The sequence below is a fragment of the Pelobates fuscus genome, chromosome 7, assembly GCF_036172605.1.
Source record: "Pelobates fuscus isolate aPelFus1 chromosome 7, aPelFus1.pri, whole genome shotgun sequence".
In the NCBI taxonomy this organism is placed as follows: domain Eukaryota; kingdom Metazoa; phylum Chordata; class Amphibia; order Anura; family Pelobatidae; genus Pelobates; species Pelobates fuscus.
In genome coordinates, this window is record NC_086323.1 from 148,451,088 (window position 1) to 148,470,190 (window position 19,103).

The 19,103-nt window shown below is 39.9% G+C and overlaps 1 protein-coding gene across 1 annotated transcript in view; it reads left to right on the forward strand.

The window, feature by feature from the left end:
• Positions 1-7,358: 7,358 nt before the first annotated feature.
• The window catches only part of FRMD4B (FERM domain containing 4B), a 188,174-nt gene continuing 176,429 nt past the window's right edge, over positions 7,359-19,103 (forward strand). Inside the window, exon 1 of the mRNA XM_063426801.1 lies at positions 7,359-7,520. Coding sequence (XP_063282871.1) covers positions 7,359-7,520 — 162 coding nt within the window. The remainder of the gene's footprint in view (positions 7,521-19,103) is intronic.

Sequence of the window (19,103 nt, forward strand, 5' to 3'; positions counted from 1 at the left end):
GCTGCTGTTTAGGAGTTAAATCACTTTGTTCATACAGCCCTACGTACTCACACCTCCCTGCATGTGACTTGCACAGCCTTACCAAACACCAGAGGCTAAATGACTAATGCTGTTTAATTTAGAATGTCTTATCTCTTGCTCCATTAATAGCCTTTTAGACCCTGATCCTCCTGGGTGTGATTAAAGTGTCAATTTGCAAAGCAAGAGAAAAAACACTTCTAAAGCAAGTTAACATCTGAATGAAAAAAATGCAACTTTTTTCATGCAGGCAGTGTGAGTCTCAACCAGGGGAGCTGTGGCTAGGGCTCTCCAAAACAAAAACAAAAGTGATTTAAATGAGAGAATTGAACAGTGACACTATAGGGGCATAATCTATACACTTAAACAGCTTCATTAAGCTAAAGTTGTTTTGATGCCTATAGCGTCTTTTTAATTTTAAAAGCTTTCTATATGGTGTGTGCTTTTAATTATTCAAACTGTGTACAATTTAGGGACAGCTGAGGTGTTAGAATTATAAAGTACCATTTTAATTCAGCAAAATATTCCTGTATAATCATGAATACACGTGTGTTTACTTTGTGGACCTCAGCCTTGGCCCACCTAGAGAAGGAAATACATTGAAATTTTCATTGACAAAACGCTGATTGTCATATATTTTGCATGCTCCCATGAAGGAGCATTTCAAAATTTGACAAAGCCACTTTAATAGGTAGACCTTCAGCCCTCCAGAACTGAACAGCCTTCACAGCTCCCACTCTTATCAATGTAATACAGAGGCGCCCAAACATTGGCCTTTAAATGTTGTTACACAATTCCTGATACTTTGCTAGCTAGTGCATCAGCATAGGAAGAAAATTAAATGTGGGACGGGGGACAGTCATTCATAATAATCCAACCACCAGTTAGGGAACTACATTAAGGCAAACCGTTTTCCATTAGCAAAATTATGTATTATCACTAGGAAGTCTATTCGTAGAAAAGGATAGCCAGGTCTTTTAACATATATTCTGCTTTTCTTTTCTTTCTTAAACAGCAATACATATGAGCTTAAAAGCTACATTAGATATTCTGGTGAAGGATTCATCCCCCATGGTTCATACATTCACGAGCTATCAGAACATTATGGGAAATGTCATTCAATAACAGCTGGATGCCCCAAAATAGGTTTAACAGCCCTAGTCTTATAGATCCTTCAGGATTATCTTATCCTTATCTGTTACATCATATTCTATTTCCAGGTCATTCCACAGAACGGAGCATTTGTAGCAACTCACCTGTAGTTGTATTCAGAGCTGCCATCAGAAATCTCAGGACCCCTTCAAAAAAATATTGTCCGGTTCCCCTCACCTAGATACACACTCCTTGCCACGCACACTGGCTGGGCAGCCAGGAGGGGCCTCGCACCCAACGGCATACTGAGCAAGCCGCAGGGCTCCCTCCCGGTGTCAGGTCCTCGGTCATTAGTCTGCCCTAAGGTGGTTTAGGCGTCTGCGAGGCCCCAGCCAGCGCGAGGCCTTAGGCGGCCGCCTAAACAGAGAGCCGCCTTTGATGCCATCCCCTCAACACACTGCCCCAAACAGTGCATCAGCTTCCAAGCTGCCAGTTAGAGAAGCTCTATGGTGACACTGGGAGTAAGTGATATCTATGATATCAAATTCTCCAGTGCGGTCACCTGCAAGGGAGCTTTGCAGGCCCATATTCAATAAAGGGCCACTCTGATGCTGCAGCAGACCAATGCAGTCTGGTTCAGGGAGAAATAGTTGTTTCCCCAATCGGAACAACAACAAGCGCTACAGAGTCTCATGTGACCCCAGGTGCTTGACTGGGCCCCTTATAAGGTTACTGCCTGTACCCTCATGATGGCGGCCCTGGTTGTTTAGTGGTTGGTGGTGATATAAAGAAATATGCATTGAAAAAACTATTTCTATTTTGATATAATACTGCAAAAAGAAAAACAATTTTGTTTGTGTGAACTTGTGCAGTTTCCTATTTCCCTTTCTTAATAATCATGTAAGGAGATATACAGTGTAATACACATATTACAACAGTAGACCATGCTAACCCACTATTTGACTTTTAGAGAGGGTGTGCCTTATTGCTGATGGGTGCACCCAATCAGCTTCCTCTTCCAGTCACATATAAAGCTTATCTGTTCTATGCCTGTATGCCCAGACAGGAGGGAAAAGGGTTCTTGGAATCATAGTGGAAATCTGACTTCATTTCCTGCCTCGGTAAAACTGACTCTTAACACCGTAACATATGCCAGGGTGTGGTTGTGGACCTGAAAAAAAAAAAAGAAAGGAAAAAAAAAAGCATTTTGGAAGATTGATGCCAAATAAAGCAAGTACAGCAAACCCTATGTGGTTTAAGCTGCTAGTCAAGCTGTTAGAATTCTCTTACTTAAAAACTAATGATAAAGTATTTGTTCTATAAACACAGGTTTGGTTAAAACGGCCGGGGGTTATAGATGCTTCTATTGGATTTCTGGATAATGGGATTAAATCTTGACAGAGTGTTATTAGCAGAAATGATTAATACCAACTAAATGTATACATTTCGCTAGCTAATTCGCTTTTGGATAAATAATTCAGTTTAATGCGGCTTTATGTAAGTAGATTTTAAGACAACTCATTTGCAAAGTTTATTCATTAAGACATCAATCTAGCAAATTATTTTGGTTCATATTTAAAGAATTTATTTTTAAACGCTTGCAGTAGAACTATAAGTAAGAACCTGGTTGTTTTGTAGTGAATTAAAGGGATGACATGTTTCATTACCTCTGTGGTACTGGTATTAATATCACCAGGGCTGCCATCAGAAATTTTGGGGCACCTATCACAGCTCAAGGTCCGGGCCCCTGGGGCCCAACTCTGAGCCCACCCACTCAGCCTGCTCCCCAAGTTATGTGGCCAGAGAGCGGGAACATTAAACTCCCTGGTGGTCCGGTGGCATAGTGCAGGCTGCCAGGTGCTGTGTAGTGAAGAGGGGGCCCAGCCAACATAATCTTCATCTTCCGGCAGCTCCTCTCTCCAACTTTCCAGTCTAAGTGTTGCATAGCGCATTGCCATCAGGGCCGGTGCAAGGATTTCTGCCGCCCTAGGCAAAAATAAATTTTGCCGCCCTTCATGTCACACACTCACTGACAGACACACACACGCTGACACACATACACTTATTCACTGACAGACACACACACTCACTGACAGACAGACACACACTCACTCACTGACATACATACACTCACTGACAGACAAACACACAGGCAGACACTCACTCACTGACAAAGACTCACTCACTGACAAACACTCACCTCCCAGTGTGGGGCAGCTCCTCACTCCTCCAACGCGCCGTTTAGTATGCCGGGGTCCGGAATGACGTCATATTCCTTGCCGCCTTCCTGCTCCGTCCCCTCTCTCCTCCGGTCACCGGCATTTGATGGCAGAACAGGCACCTGTCATCAAGGTAAGAAGGTGCCTGCTCTGCCATACTGTGACAGGGTTCCTCTGGGCGCCCCCACCTTTGGCTGGCTGATCGCAGCTCACGGACAGGGCTCTCTTTATCTATTGTACTGGTCTGTGTATATTGTACAGTTTCCCCCCCCCCCCCTCCCCAAATTGTACAGTGCAGCAAAATATGTTGGTGCTTTGTAAATAATGAGTATTTAAAGTAGGAGGATAATCGTATCATTAGGCGTTTTTGCCCCAAACCACTTACTAGTGAACTAGTCTAACCTGCATTTGAAGCTGGGTTTCACGGTTCTAAGGGAGTAACATTACCACTACTCTAACCAGTCATTTCATGCCATACATACAGTAACTTAAAAATAAAAAAAATTAAATATATTAGGCTAATGTAGCAGCACTATATTCTGTTGACACTTTTCCTAAACTATAAAGTTCATGATTTGCTTCTCGGCAGCTGGGATGTGGCTTCCGGTTTAAAACTTTGGCAGCTAACACATTAAAAAAACATTGACCATAGCAAAACATTACAACAGTAAAATAAAAACCTGTATCAGCAAAAGTAATGTGTTGATATCAGCAAAACAGGTGGAATCACAATTCCACCGGAAAAATGGTGGATTGCTTTCATAAAAGAGGTTTAGTTAATTAGGCGTAAAACAAAAAATATGTCTGCTTTCATGTTAGCAATGCCTCGGTGAAAGTAACAAAGACCCCTCCCCCCATTCCTTTATTATAGATAACGCTGTCCAAAAATGTAAACTTAGTCACTTTATATTACAGGTGGGCAGATTTACAGTCCCCTATTGTGTATTATAATGATGCTGAGTTTGCATTTACATAAAATGTGTTGACAGTTAACACAGATGGGCACTTCGGGTTCATTTCCATGCATGTCATTTAAAGAAAATAAAAATGTAGATGTTAAGCATTGTTAATACCAACAGCCTTTAGATTAGTGTGACTAAAAATACTGACAGGTTTCTTTGGTATACTCTGGTCTTGAACACACTATTTAAATCTGCCTCCATTGTTACCAGCCAACACTTGGTTTTGTTTTTAAATTGATCCATTTTTTTATCCTCCTGTTTTTTGTTGAAAAAAAAAAAAATAGTAAAGAGAATTTACATGTTTTCTTATGGAGAGCATGATATTTGTCAAATGGAGAACTTAAAGGGACACTAATCTAAATTTGTCCCCTTCCGTCAAAGTCACACCTCTTCCTGTTTAAGACCAACACACACATGCCCTCACTGATACATACACTGACATGCACTCGCTGACAGACACCATCATTGACACACACCCTGGTTAGCCAACATAGACACACAGTGACACACCCTCTAACTGACAGGCACCCACTCTCAGACACACTCACTGACAGACACACACACCCTCACCTATACACTCTCTGACAGACTCACAAACACATTAACTCACAGACAGACACACACACATTCACTGACACATACACTGGCAGAAACACAAATTCACTGACACACACATACGCTCACTGACAGCACATAGACACTCACACACACATTTTTCTCATACACTCACAAATTATAATTATTTTATTATAATTTAAGTCCACCCAGCCTCCTTACCTTTGGGAGAACTATAGTGGATTATTTCCCTGGGGTCCAATGGAGCGGTTATGATCCTCTAATCTTCAGGCTCTTGCTAATTGCTCTCTCGCGCACAGTTTAGTAATCCCATGGCTGGAGTCATGTCATATTCCGACGCCTGGCATCACAGCATGGTGCGTGAGGAAGCAGAGCAAGAAGAGCAGGAAGATTATAGCTCCCTCGCCGCCCACCGCCATTGCTCACAGCTGCCAGATGCCCATCTAGGCTGGACCCTAAGGTGGTCAACTGGCTCTTGGGGCCCCCCTATGGCACGAGGCTAGCAAGGCATTTATATAAAGTTGCTGAGGCGTTTGGGGCGGTAAAGGGCCACCCAAGGCAAATGCCTTGATAGCCTTGAGATAGATACGCTGTCTCTTGTGGCAGTTACTCAGACGACCACTAGAGGTGATTCCTATCTTAGTGCTGCACAATGTGCAGCACCTACTGTCAGTGTCTCCACACCCTCCATGGAAGTGCTACATGTTCCCTATAGTGATAGATTGATTCAATGGACCTCTGAGATGCTGATTGGATTCTGTTTTGCTGCATAAGCACAATAGCCTGATCATTAACTTGATTATATCAGTATTCGCAGCAAGACCAATGGGGCAAGGGCGAAAAGGGGAGACAAAAATAATAATAAAATCGCCTTTTTAATGCTATCGAGGGGGGGGGGGGGGGAGGCAGTCAACTAAATAATTAGTTTAATACTATAGTTTTACGAATACAGGTTTGTATTCCTGACACAACAGTGTTCCTTTAAACAGAGTTCAATTTCAATTGCAAAACCAATTTAGTTATGATCCATCAGTCCATAGAATGCCACAGTGGGGCAAACTGCAGACATTATGGACAATGAAGAAAAAAAAAGGCAAGTAAGAAAAAATAACATTTATATATAGAGGTAAGAAACAAAGGAAGTGTGTAATCATTCAGATACAAGGGGCATAAGAACAGGAAAACTGAAATGGGGGAAAAAAGCTGGCAGTGCCAGAACCAGTTCAAGAAAAGGTAGACAACTTTCGTCACTGCAGATGATGTGGACTACATCTCCTAGATGCTGTTATAGCCGTAATGCTGGCAAAGCATCAAGGGAGATGTGATCCACAACATCTTGAGGACTGAAGGTTGCCTACCCCTGCTTAAAGTATCTAGGTAGAGTTGCCACGGCAAAACCACCATATTTGTAACGTCCTGGTAGAGTTATTATGGCCCCACCAACATGTTTATAGTGTACCGTAGAATTGCTGTTGCATGGATATAGTGACATGGTAGAGTTGCTATGTTAACACCAACACGTGCTGGTATTGCAAACAGTTGCATCTCTAAGGGCCACATTCTCAGTTATAAGTACGGAGGCTGGATAGCAGAATCCTCCTGTGGGTTATTATGCAAGTGTTTACATCTCTCTCTGTTTGTGATTGTCGAAGGCTCTGACTTTTCTCCCTCACTGCTAATGAACTTGTTGTTAATACGATTACACGGCTTTAAGTCCAGAAAACAGATTGCTTTTCCTTGATCATGCACAATAATCTTTGATCTTGACATCATCAGTAACCCAGATACGATACCAATAGAGCCCGTGGATGGTGTATGAAGCAGTCTTTCTTTCTCACTAGAGACACAAATCGAAATCTATCCTACGTCCCATTTGGTGATTTATTTATTTTTGAAAAAAAAAAAAAAGGAGTTGGACTGAAAAACGTAATGAGATTTTTGACAGAGCAATATGTTCTGCAACAGGCTCATCTGTTTTATAAACAAGCCAGAAATCCAAGTCATTTGATGCGGTTGTCTGTGCTTAGACCAGATCGGTGTTTATGGTTGAACAACTGTCGTTAATGCATGACATAATTATTAAGCACTTGGAACCCGAAGTCAAACATTTGCTACTATTTTTTCCTACAAAATCCTGGTCATTTTAATGAAAAGTATGCTGTCCACTATTGAAGTTCAATAGAATACTATGAACTGCTAGAAAGGTGCCTGGCAGTTTCGTAGCTTTTTTTTTTTTTTTTTTTTTTTTATCGGAAAGGTCTGAACTGCTGCAGCTTTTTTGGCCAAACTTCAAAAACTACTTGGATTCAGCCCAGGAAATAGACTGAAAGACGAGTTTGTTTAATTGACCCTGGTTTTTGTTTTTTTTTTCCTTTTTGCTACATTCTGCCCTTTTTTTTTTACTGCGCACAGGATAAACTAATTCTAGACCGTCCGTTGCCAGATCCAGCTGTGTAGAAATAACATGCCGAATGCAATTTGTCCCTAGCAAATGGCTTCGGGTTTTATGTGCGGAATAGAGGACATGCTGTGTAATGGGAGCCGACTGGTGTGGAACCTGACTGTGTCCACGCTGAGAAGATGGTACACACGTAGAGTGCGGACATGTCAACTCATGCTGAGGACGTGGTGCAGACCGAGAACGGTCTACCAGGTAGGACACAGCAGTCTTACAGCAATACTCCTCCTTCGTCTGTGTTAACCTTTCAAATGCCAGGCGATAGTGTGTCACATTTTCTAGAATATAGTTTGCTTAAAAGGGGATAACAAAAATTACACTAGATGGATTCAAACCAGTATCATTTACAGTTTGCGTTTTCCGAGACCACAGTTCTCAATAAAGATATATCATAATTTGGTGATGGTTTTGGTGAGTGACATATGGTTAAGGGATTAGAGCAGGTGTTTAGCTGAAGCCAGTTAACATACTAGCCGGTAACAGCCTGTTATGTACACAATACCAATTTTAGATGTACAGTACAGACACGCGCACAGGGTTTTATTAGCTAAACAGAAAGTTGAATTTCATTTGCAAACTTGCACTATTTAGATCAATATATTAAAGTTGGAACACTCTTCCATCTGGCTGAGTTTTTGTTAAACTCTTCTACGTTTTTCTTCAAAGTCTGCTAAAATCTACTAAACAATATTAACGGTCTAAAAAAAAAAAAACACAAACCTTATATACAGTATAACAAAAAGTATTTTCTAATCAAAATGATGTTACTACATAATATATCATGTTCACATTGTCTGTGCATGAAACATTCACAGGTTTATGAACTAATATAGTCATTGTCTGAAAATTAAATAAAATTCAAAAGGGATAATAATAGCTAGATTAAAATAAATCAAGTCAAGGCCATATTTTCTTTTCACTTATTTTGAAGTTATTATTATAATTAACTTTGAATTCCTGGTTATTTTGAAATGAAGTTTGAATTCCTAATAATTCACACATCTAACACTTAGATGAATATTTCTGTCAGTGTGTTTTTGTAATTTCGGCCAACATAACAGAGTTGGAAAATAATTCTCTGATTGCAATTTTGTTTTACTTGTCTGTTTTGACCAAGCTTTTGCGTACACACTGTTTAGTGGATAGGTCTCTTACATTATAATGGCAGATATTACCACTTGCACCATTTATCAATTTGTCAACCTGCTTTGTAAAACTTCCTATATTAGTTGCTTTGAACTCAGATTATTACTTTTCCATTCTGTTTGAAAATGTAGAACTCATTGCTAAAAAAAAAAAATATAAAAAAATAATTTCTGGCACTTTGCAACTCCCAGCCTTCAGCTGACTGAGCCTGATAGGAGATTCAGTCTGCAGAATCCGACGTTCCAGAGATAGCCTGTCCACTGGCTATATGCAGACAGCACACAGTTCCAACAGTTTTGAGAGATTGGGTGTCATACATTCCATGCCTGGAAATCATGAGCATCCCTACAATTACGTCATTACTTGTACTTCTGTACAAGACAAACTGTTCTGCTACTTTTTTTGATTTTTTTTTAATAAATGCTTTTTGAAACTTGTCATATGTAAAAGGAGCAAATGTGTAAAAGCAGAAAAAAAAGCCTTAGTAGGGAGGGAAGAGCATGGTAGACAAGGTGTGATGCATGGTTATCTACGGTAATTAGATGTTAATAAGAACTTGTGTAATTTAACATATACATTTGGATATTTGGAAATAACTGCAAAAACAGATTTAGACACATGTAAACATTCGCTAGTTAAATATTAAAGTGTTACTCCACCCGCCATGACATCTTATGCTTTTTGAAGTGGTCATGGTGTTAGGAGTTTGGATGTGCAGTGTTTTAGCTTGAAACGCTCCACATCCAGAGTTATTGGGAAATGTGTGCCAGGGGCAAGTTGCGTCCTATGTGTTATTGGCAATTGTGTGCCAGGGGCAAGTTGAAACTCTGTGGACCCCCAATGTAAATTTTGTACATATTCTATGTGCAACAGATGTTCTCTGCTTCTGCCCTCCCTCATCGATTGAAAACCTCCCTCCTACCTCTTCTATACAATATTTTGGTTTGCTCTTATTTTATTATATATAGTTAGAATCTAGCTACGCAGAGAAAAAAAACTGATTTTAAAACAAACAAACGTATTCATATGGTGAGAATTATGGAGAATTCAAAGTGAATTTCAAATTTAAGGCCTAAAAAAAAGTCAGCTTTGCTTCCAGTTTACACAGAAACTGTTGATAATTAGCAGCCCACTGTGGAGAATTAACAGTAAATTATGTGCGAAAAAGTGATCTTAGCAGCCAATTCCTAAGTACATCTCTAAAAATAACAAAAATTACTTAAACCTAAAAAGAAAAAGTTCGGAAAAAACCCCCACCCAAAACAAAAGTGAAAAAACAATTTCATCAAAATATACATCAGTATATGTAAAATATATTCTTGGTGAAGGGAATTTCTCCAAATCGATTGGAATGTATGTCAAAATTTATATATATATATATATATATATATATATATATATATACACATACATACATACACACACAACAAAACCACTCTATGCGAAGGAGATGTGTTGCACTGCGTGAGGCAAATGGTGGTCACACCAGATACTGACTGGTTTTCGGACACCCCCCCGGACCCCTCCAATATAGTAAAACTGCATATTTTAGAGTGGCCTTTCATTGTGGCCAGCCTAAGGCACACCTGTGCAATATTCAGCATCTTGATATGCCTCACCTGTGAGGTGGATAAATTATTTCAGCAAAGGAGAAGTGCTAACACACACAGATTTGTGAACAATATATGAGAGAAATTAGCTTTTTGTGTACATAGAAAAAGCTCTTGGATATTTGAGTTCAGCTCATGAAAAGTGGGGGCAAAACCAAAACCGTTGCATTTATAATTTTGTCCAGAGTGTGTGTGTGTGTATATACACACACACTATGTAGTAATTTATTCACAAGGATTAAGAAACATCATGTAAACAAAACACACTCACAACCAGAAATGCTTACGATAACAGACAGTGTGCACAAGTGCTTTATCCTCGCTGGGACAATATGTACCTAGATGCAATCTGTAATGCACAAATTAAAAGCCAAAAGGTACCTCCAGTTGCGACTAGGGGATGTAGTCCATGACATCTAGAGTGCTGAAGATTGCCCACCCATACTGTAGGAGGTAAAATCTGGTTGAGTTGGATAAATAAGTGGACAAACCCTAGTAGGTGTATACGAGTGAAAAAGAAGATCTCAGTTGAGATCTAAACATTAAATAAAACTGCTGCATAAGTGATCCTAAGTGCCTGGACTACATTTAGTTTTTTACCCGTGGAGTGGGGCTAGTCAGCCCCAAGTCTGGATGCACCAGGACCCTCTTTTTGTTTGCCCATAAAATATAATGCACAGATAAAAGAAGCACTGCCAACCGTTCTGTCCGAGAATCTCTGTAAGCATTATTCCTTGAGGTGGAAATATGCTATTTCTGCTCAGGACGGTGTAACTATACACAAAATATAAAAATATAAAGATGATCCATACAAGCAAATACCTTGTTAATGTATAGCTCAAACCATGTTTTCACTTATAGTATTGCACTTGGTGTGTATGATGTATGTGAAAAGCCATATAATATTTATTGCATTGTAAACCTCTCAAACTGTGTATTAGGAAGTGTTTAAAGGGACAGTATAGTCACCAAAACAACATTGGCTTAATGAAGCAGTTTTGGTGTATAGATCATGCCATTGCAGTCTAACTGCTCAATTCTCTGCCATTTAGAATTTAAACCACTTTGTTTATGCAGCCCTGGCCACACCTCCCTGCATGTGACTTACAAAGCCTTCCTATGCGCTTCCTGTAACAATTGATCTAATGTTTACACTTCCTTTATTGCAAATTCTATTTAATTTAGAATTTATTATCTACTGCTGTGTTAATAACTTGCTAGACCTTACAGCCTGTATGTAATTAAAGTTAAATTTACAGATTTACAGAGAAAGGCATAAAAAAATGTTTAAAGTCATTTTTGTTTTCATGCAGGCTGAGTCAGTCACAACCAGGGGAAGTGTGACTAGGGCTGCATAAACAGAATCAAAAAGGGATTTAACACCTAAATGGCAGTGAAACGTCATAGGCATGATCTGAACACCCAAACTGCTTCATTAAGCTAAAGTTGTTTTAGTAACTATAGTGTCCGTTTAATGATTTTAACGAGCCATTACGTGATAATTTACATATTAACAGAAATAGTTTCTGTGTTTTTGGATCATTGGACAAGTGAAAGATGCCACAAGTCAGACAGATTTCCAACGTTAGATGGCAAGTGACCCTCTACTGCATGTATTATAATAAATCTGAGTTTTACTAATAGCCGGTATCCCTCCATTGGTTTTATAAATACAATTTCTATGATGCATTGCCTGCCCCATATTAAAAATTCTATCCGCTGAGTGCATTGCCCAATACCTTAGATAGAGATCTGGACCCTGATTCACTATATTCTAAAATGTGAAAATATGCTCTGAAATCACATTCCTTCAGCGCGCCCAGCAGCTGTTTATGCTTACGTCCATAAGCAATGTGTGTCTTGGAATTTGAATAAAATGTTTTGATCGCAGGATGCTTTACATATGGATTTTCCACACGTGGGTATCTGTTGTGCATTGCATAAGAAGATATCTTTTTTCGCACCTTACATTGTTCGTAGAAGCTCATTGCAAAATATGGTGACAGAAGTTGCTTTAACCCCTTAAGGACCAAACATCTGGAATAAAAGGGAATCATGACGTGTCACACATGTCATGTGTCCTTAAGGGGTTAAGTACTGCCCTGGCCATATTTAAAAAACAAAAACCTTCTCTCAACCAAGAGCAAACACAGGACATGCATTTGTGGTTGCTATGGTAACTCTCTAGCCCGTGGTGCTAGCACTTAGCTAGGGCGTATAGGAACGGAGTGACGTGACATCACTCCGTTTAGATACCGTCAAACAAGCCAGTGTGTCGGGGTCATCCGGGAGGTTTGCGCTGCTAGGGTAGTATCCACAGGCATTGCAAATCAGCAAAGATCAGGAGGAGTGTGGGTGGACTGGAAGTGAGTGTTAGATAAATGTAACACCCACCTCTTTATTGAGATCACGGCAGGTGAGTGGAGGCAAGGTAAGCCGTACAGATTCCCTTTAAAGCAACTGGAAGTATGTTGGGATGTCTGTCAGAGTATTGCAGGAGTAACACAGAAGGCAGGAATTGTGCAGACAATTACTAGCCCACTGATAAAAAGTTCAAAGCATATCATGAAAGTAAAAACAGACTGGACATCCGGTCATCTGTAGCTTGAGCCTTGGGTCAAGGTGCCTTCCATCACACAACCAGCGTTTGGGTTTATGCAGCACTTGGTGGCCTGTGATCTCGATGCTCTCCAGGCCTTGATTGGTCTAACGGGATCGTTGAGCTTTGAATGCCACAAAAGGCCACAAAATGCCAGCATTCACCTGCATTCCAATTGTCACGATTCGGGGAACCCAACACGCTAACACACACACACAGACACACACACAGAAAGTGTGCAGTACCGGTCCTTAGAGTGGCCGGGCTAAGCACACACAGAATAGTCAGGAGACAAGCCGAGTAAGGGGAACCAGAAAACAGAATAACGAGAAACAAGCCAAGGTCAAAGGGTAGGAGAAAGTCACAAAGTCAGTATAACAAGCCAGAGAGTACGTAACCAGAAATCACACGTTCAGAATCAATACTATAAAGCAAAGACCACAACAGGGCAGGGAGGAACAGGAAAGGTAAGTATTTAAACCATCAGGTTAATTCTGATTGGATAATTTCCAATCAGAATTAACAATCACACGTGGGAGATATCTAAACCTCCCACTGTGATTGAGGCACTGTGCCTTTAATGCCGGGTCAGGTGACTGACCCCGGCGTGACATATCTTGGGCAGTCTTCCAGCGTGCAGCGTCATGCATGCTGCCGCTGGGGGGCGTGGAGGAAGATGCGGGCAGCATCCCAGGCTGGAGGGATGCCGCTCGCCGAGACCACGTAGAGAAGGGGACCGCGGACGGCTGGAGGGTGAGTGCCGCGAGCGGACTGCAGCCTCCCCTTGCAGCCGCCCGCGGGGTCCTGACACCAATACAGTCTACATAAGTTTTTAATGAGTCTGATAGGTAGAATGTATTGGCATATATATTATGAGGTCCAGGGTTTGTTATTGAGCCAGAGGCTGCAACAATATTAGTGATTTAATAAAAAAAAAAAATGTCTGAAAGTAAAGTATTCCAGATACACATTATTCCTTTTGAATAAAAAAAAATACAGTGAATAAGAATAAAATGTGTTCACACAGTACCCGTGGAAACATTATGATCTGTACGCAATGAATACTAATGATGTATCACTGACTATCAATGAAGGGAGAGGAGAGGAGGAGATCTCACTTTGGATACAATGTAAGAATGTGTTACAAAATACATATTCTATGAGTGTAGAACACAGTAACCATGCATATTATAATTCAGAGTAACTATGTGCAGTTGAAGGAACACAATAGCGTTAGGAATATAAACATGTATTCCTAATGCTATAATGTCACCATAGCTATTTAGGTTTCTGATTCCCCTGTGAGGGTTTAAAGGTATGTTTTACTTATAACACGTAGTCTTGCCAAGGCCACCCCACCTCCTCGCCTTTTGCGGAGTTCATCAATCTTAATGATCTCAGCCAATCCAATACTTCTTTATAGAGACACTAATGTGCACTCTGCACCAATCAAATGCCCTCTTTGAAAAGCTTATGATAGAATCTGACTCGGTTCTCACAGTGTAAGCACCTCTACTTGCGGTTTCACATTGCAGAAATACAAGGGCCCTGCACCCATTGAGATCAAGTAGCCTTAGTATCTTTAGTGTCAATTTAACTATTGAAAAATATTACTTTCTACTTTTTAAAAAAAGTTACAATTCACAATTTTTACTAGCACTGAATAAGTTGGTAAGAAATTAAATATTGTAAAATTGAACTTTCCATTATCCTCCAATGAACACAGCTGTAGAGAGAATATTTGTTTTTACGTAACTTGAAAACTTCCGGAATTGTTAGATCTTTATACAGGAGCTGATCTGGCTATTTTTTAAAAACCTCAAAAGCCAGGCATATTCTTAGTAACAAGATAAAGAGGCTTTTTTTTTTGTTGTTTTTCCCTTCTTTCGAATTTTCACAACAATTCGTAGCCCAATTTGAAATATCTATTTTCATTTCCTCTGCTTGATAGTGTGCCAAAGTTTAACAGAGACATCTATTCAAACGACACTGCTGTATTACCAATTGTCAAGTCTTCAAGATGTGCTATGAGACAGAATACTCAGAGTTTATTGTTTTAACACGATATTAGTTACTGTTAAGTTCTGCCAATAAAGTTTAGTCTAGTGGCAGGAAATGATGATTAATTTAATTATGGCTATTATGCAATTGTAGAACAAAGTTGATTCTTCCGTTGTTTTTTTTATTTTATATTTTATTAATACACACAGTTAATCTACCTTTTCTCTTCAACCATTTTAGCTACGCATCGTTAAAGTGGAACGATCACTTAGTTAAAGTGACAGAAACCAGTGTTGGCCAATTGCCAGTAGCAAACTGGCTCATGTTGTCTGCTCTTGTGCGGTTTTAAAACACATTATCTATTATTGATTTGGTTTCTTGCTCAGAACAGCAATGAGCTTATCTCAAAGTTTCTTGTATTGCTCTATTACGTTAGTTTGTACCATCTCTGCTGAAAGACGATGACGTGCATCTAAAACTCTTTTTCTGTAGAAACAAAAACATAAAAAGTGTTTCCTCTTGTTTACCTCTGTGTCTTTCTTCCTGTGATGTCAGATTAGGTCCTTTTGTTCTAGCTACCCTCTTTGTAGAGGAAATGCCACACTTTGTTGTTTGTTTAATCTTATTAAACATTTGTAAGTTTCTGTAATGGATCCCATTATCCTTTCTTTAATCTGGATTATACATAGATATGGGCTGCAAGGTCTTCATATTAATATGTAATATTATGATATTTGGGACCTTGCCAAGTTTAACCTGGAACGGCTTAGTTTGAATGCTGGGCTCCAGTAAAAAAAAAAAAGTCTACTCCGGGTATCAGAACAGTCTGTTGTGCCACCCATTCTCTGCATGGCAAACCGCTGAACCCTGCCTTAAAACAGACTGGCACATTTCCATCAAGTCCCCATATAGCTTGGTATTCCCCATGTTTTTCTGAAGACTTCCATGTCCTATTGAGGAAACTCTAAGCAAATGAAAAAAAAAAAAAAAAATAGAAAGCAGTTGGCAAATTACAAATGTCATAAAATCAGAATTAGATTAAAATGACCCCACCAATTATCAGCGATGGAAAAGGTTGTGGTGTCTGTAATACAGAGTTTAACCCTTCCGCCAATGAATGATCAGCTTTTTCGTGGGCTGTAGAAGCCAGTTGCATGTCGCTAGGAATCCTAAAAGACTTGAGACCCAAATTGTTTGCCCCATTACCAGGGAATGGTGCCAGAATACTCCTAGCATAACAATCACTAATCACTGTGGTAGCATTATTGTTATTTATAAAGCGCCAACAAATTCTGTAGCGCTGTACAATAGTTGGACTAACTGACATGAATTTGCAGCTGGACGCACAGGAACAGTGGTTGTTAAGGGCCCTGCTCAAACAAGCCTATATTGTGTACTCATATATATATATATATATATATATATATATATATTTTTTTTTTTTTATTTTTTTTTTTATTTTTTTTGCTTCACTGACCATCCTGCAGAGCCAACAGACTGTTGAATAAAATTTAAATGCCTTTTGTTTTCAAACGTGTAATCAAAGCAAACAACAGTACGGTCATTTCCTTAAGATTATATGTTAGCGGAAAAGCCTGGGCTCGCTCCATTCTTACTTCCACTAGTCAGTATTTTTAGAAATGCGTGAGTTACACTGACTTTTCGTCTATGGCAGACAATCTGCACGTTGTTTCGCTCCAACCTTCTGGTCTAATTGTAAGGTAATGGGGTTCTCTTTTCTTTAACTCTACAATGGGTCGTGTTTGTTTATACTGGATTTAGCGAATTGTGCAGGGACTCTTAATTAATAAGAGGGTGAGAGGTTTAACAATATATGTTACTGTCTGGGTTAAAGTCCAAATCATAGAGCATTAAAATCTGTAATGTCAAATTTAGGTAAAATAAACTGATCTGGAAATATTCTCCAGCCCAGCTCTAGTCACAGCTTGGCTGGAGCCTAAATATTGCTATTCCGATTAAATTTCACTACAATTTGGAGTTAAGTGATGAACTCTCTTAGTGTAGCTGCTGTTTTGTTGGTATTTTATCTATATGTGCACATTTTACATGGTGTTATGCTGTGTGTGTGTGTGTGTATATATATATATATATATATATATATATATATATATATATATACATACATACACACACACACACACACACACACACACACACACACGCACACACACAGATTCAGGGTTATTCAATAAAGTTATAATTGTTTAGAAAGACCATAGTTGACGAATTGGAAAAATTATCCAAATCAGCGATGCTTCATTTCAGCTATATTGGCCTGGTTGTGTTATATTCGTATGATAAAAAAAAAAAAAACAACACGGGTAATGACACTGTTTGGAAAAACAGGATGCTCAAGCATATTATATTTAACAAGAATGTGTTCCCTTTTCGTGACATAAATATCACTTCAAATTGTTTGTTTGTTTTAATCTTGTTTTGGATTAATAGCAGAAACAGGTTAAAAGTAAAGTATTTTATTTTTAAGCCTAGACAGTTGTGTAACTGTGTACCCATGTAATCAAGATGAATGGACAGATCACTGTAATTTGAGTGCAGTACCCTACGCTGCTCCAATATTACCTGCAAGATGTGCGTCTGCATGGAGTGTTCTGATCCAAACCAGACCAGGGTGTAGAAGGCTTTGGCAATTTTAACAGGGAAATTTGAAACACATTGATAGGTTGTATTATTAATATCCTTACAATTGCAAATACAATTCACAATAAAAGTGTCTGCGTTAAAAACACAGTATTGATTTCTCCTTGTGTATAGATGTATTGCTGGTAGTAAATCAATACAATATGGGGCACTTGCACCTTAATTCTTGTAGTAGGCCGAGACCTTTCCTTAGTATCTGCAAAGTGTTTATGTTAATCAATAGACTATAGAACTGTTGGCTATATTATATATTGAACAACAAGATATTTCTCAAGTCAGAAGCAAAGGTTAATAGCAGATAATTGTACACACAGATCATCATTATAGTGAATTAGAGAGGCCAAAATAGCTTAAATACACCAACCATTTGAAAATGTTTTTAAGTGAAAATGTCCAGTTTATGGATTTTTGTACCCTAAAATTTGCAAATCGTGTTCCAGTTCTGTCAAGTCTTACAATTTTTTTTTAATTAATTGATTTTTGGTGCACTTAATTCTGTTACAGCAACCACATAAATTCATATAACAGACATTGCAACATGCAAAAATGCATACTGGCACATGCACACAAGTCATACTTTATGGTTTTGCAGCCGCCCTCCTGTTAGCTTACCTTTGAATCCAGGAGGGTGGTTTGTTTGTAGTTCGGGTGCTGGCTGAGTCTAATGGGAGTGAGCATGCAGCAGCAGCTCACTCCAGCCCTCTCCTCTGCCTCCATGCTGCTCTGTTCTTCTATGATTACTCTTCCCTCCAGTCCTCCTAGGCAGCTCTCTGTGAAGCAGGGAGGAAGTCCCTGCCTGCTAATAACACAGGGGCCCAGTCGGCCCTTAAAGGGGCCCACTCAGCACCCGACCGGGCCCCTGTTTTATGAGTAATATGCATAGGCGTGCACAGCTTATTGTATTAGGGTGTGCACCCTAAAGCACAAACACACGCCGCATGTATATATATATATATATATATACACACATACATATACTGCTGTGTGTGTGTGTGCTGTTAGTGCGCTGTGTGAGGGTGCTGTGTGTGTAAGGGTGCTGTGTGTGTGTGTGTGTGAGGGTGCTGTTAGTGTGATGTGTGTGTGTGAGGGTGCTGGTAGTGTGCTATGTGGGTGAGGGTGCTGGTAGTGTGCTGTGTGTGAGTGTGCTGGTAGTATGCTGTGTGTGAGGGTGCGGTTTGTGTGTGAGGGTGCTGTTTATGTGCTGTGTGTGATGGTGCTGGTAGTGTGCTGTGTGAGGGTGTTTGAGTATGTGTGTTAGGGTCCTGTGAGGGTGCTGTTTGTGTGATGTGTGTGTGAGGGTGCTGTTTGTGTCATGTATTTGTGAGGGTGCTGTTAGTGTGCTGTGTGTGAGTGTGCTGTTTGTGTGAGGGTGCTGTGTGTGTTTGTGACGGTGCTGTTAGAGTGCTGTGTGTGAGGGTGTTTGTAAGGGTGCTGTGTGTGAGCGTGCTGTGTGTGTGTGAGGATGCTCTTTGTGTGAGGGTGCTGTATGTGTGCTGTGTGTGTGGTTACTGTTTGTGTGCTGTGTGTGTGAGGGTGCTGTTTGTGTGCTGTGTGTGATGGTGCTGTATGCGTGCGCTGTTTGTGTTAGGGTGCTGCATATGTGTGTGTGTGTGCTGTATGTTTGGAGGGATTGTGAAGGTGGGGGCAGATTAGTAAATAACCCCCCTCCGTTCTTACATTATGTAGGAAGGGGGGATCCTTGCTGCCATGTGCCATCCCTGGTGGTCCAAGGGAGAGTGAACT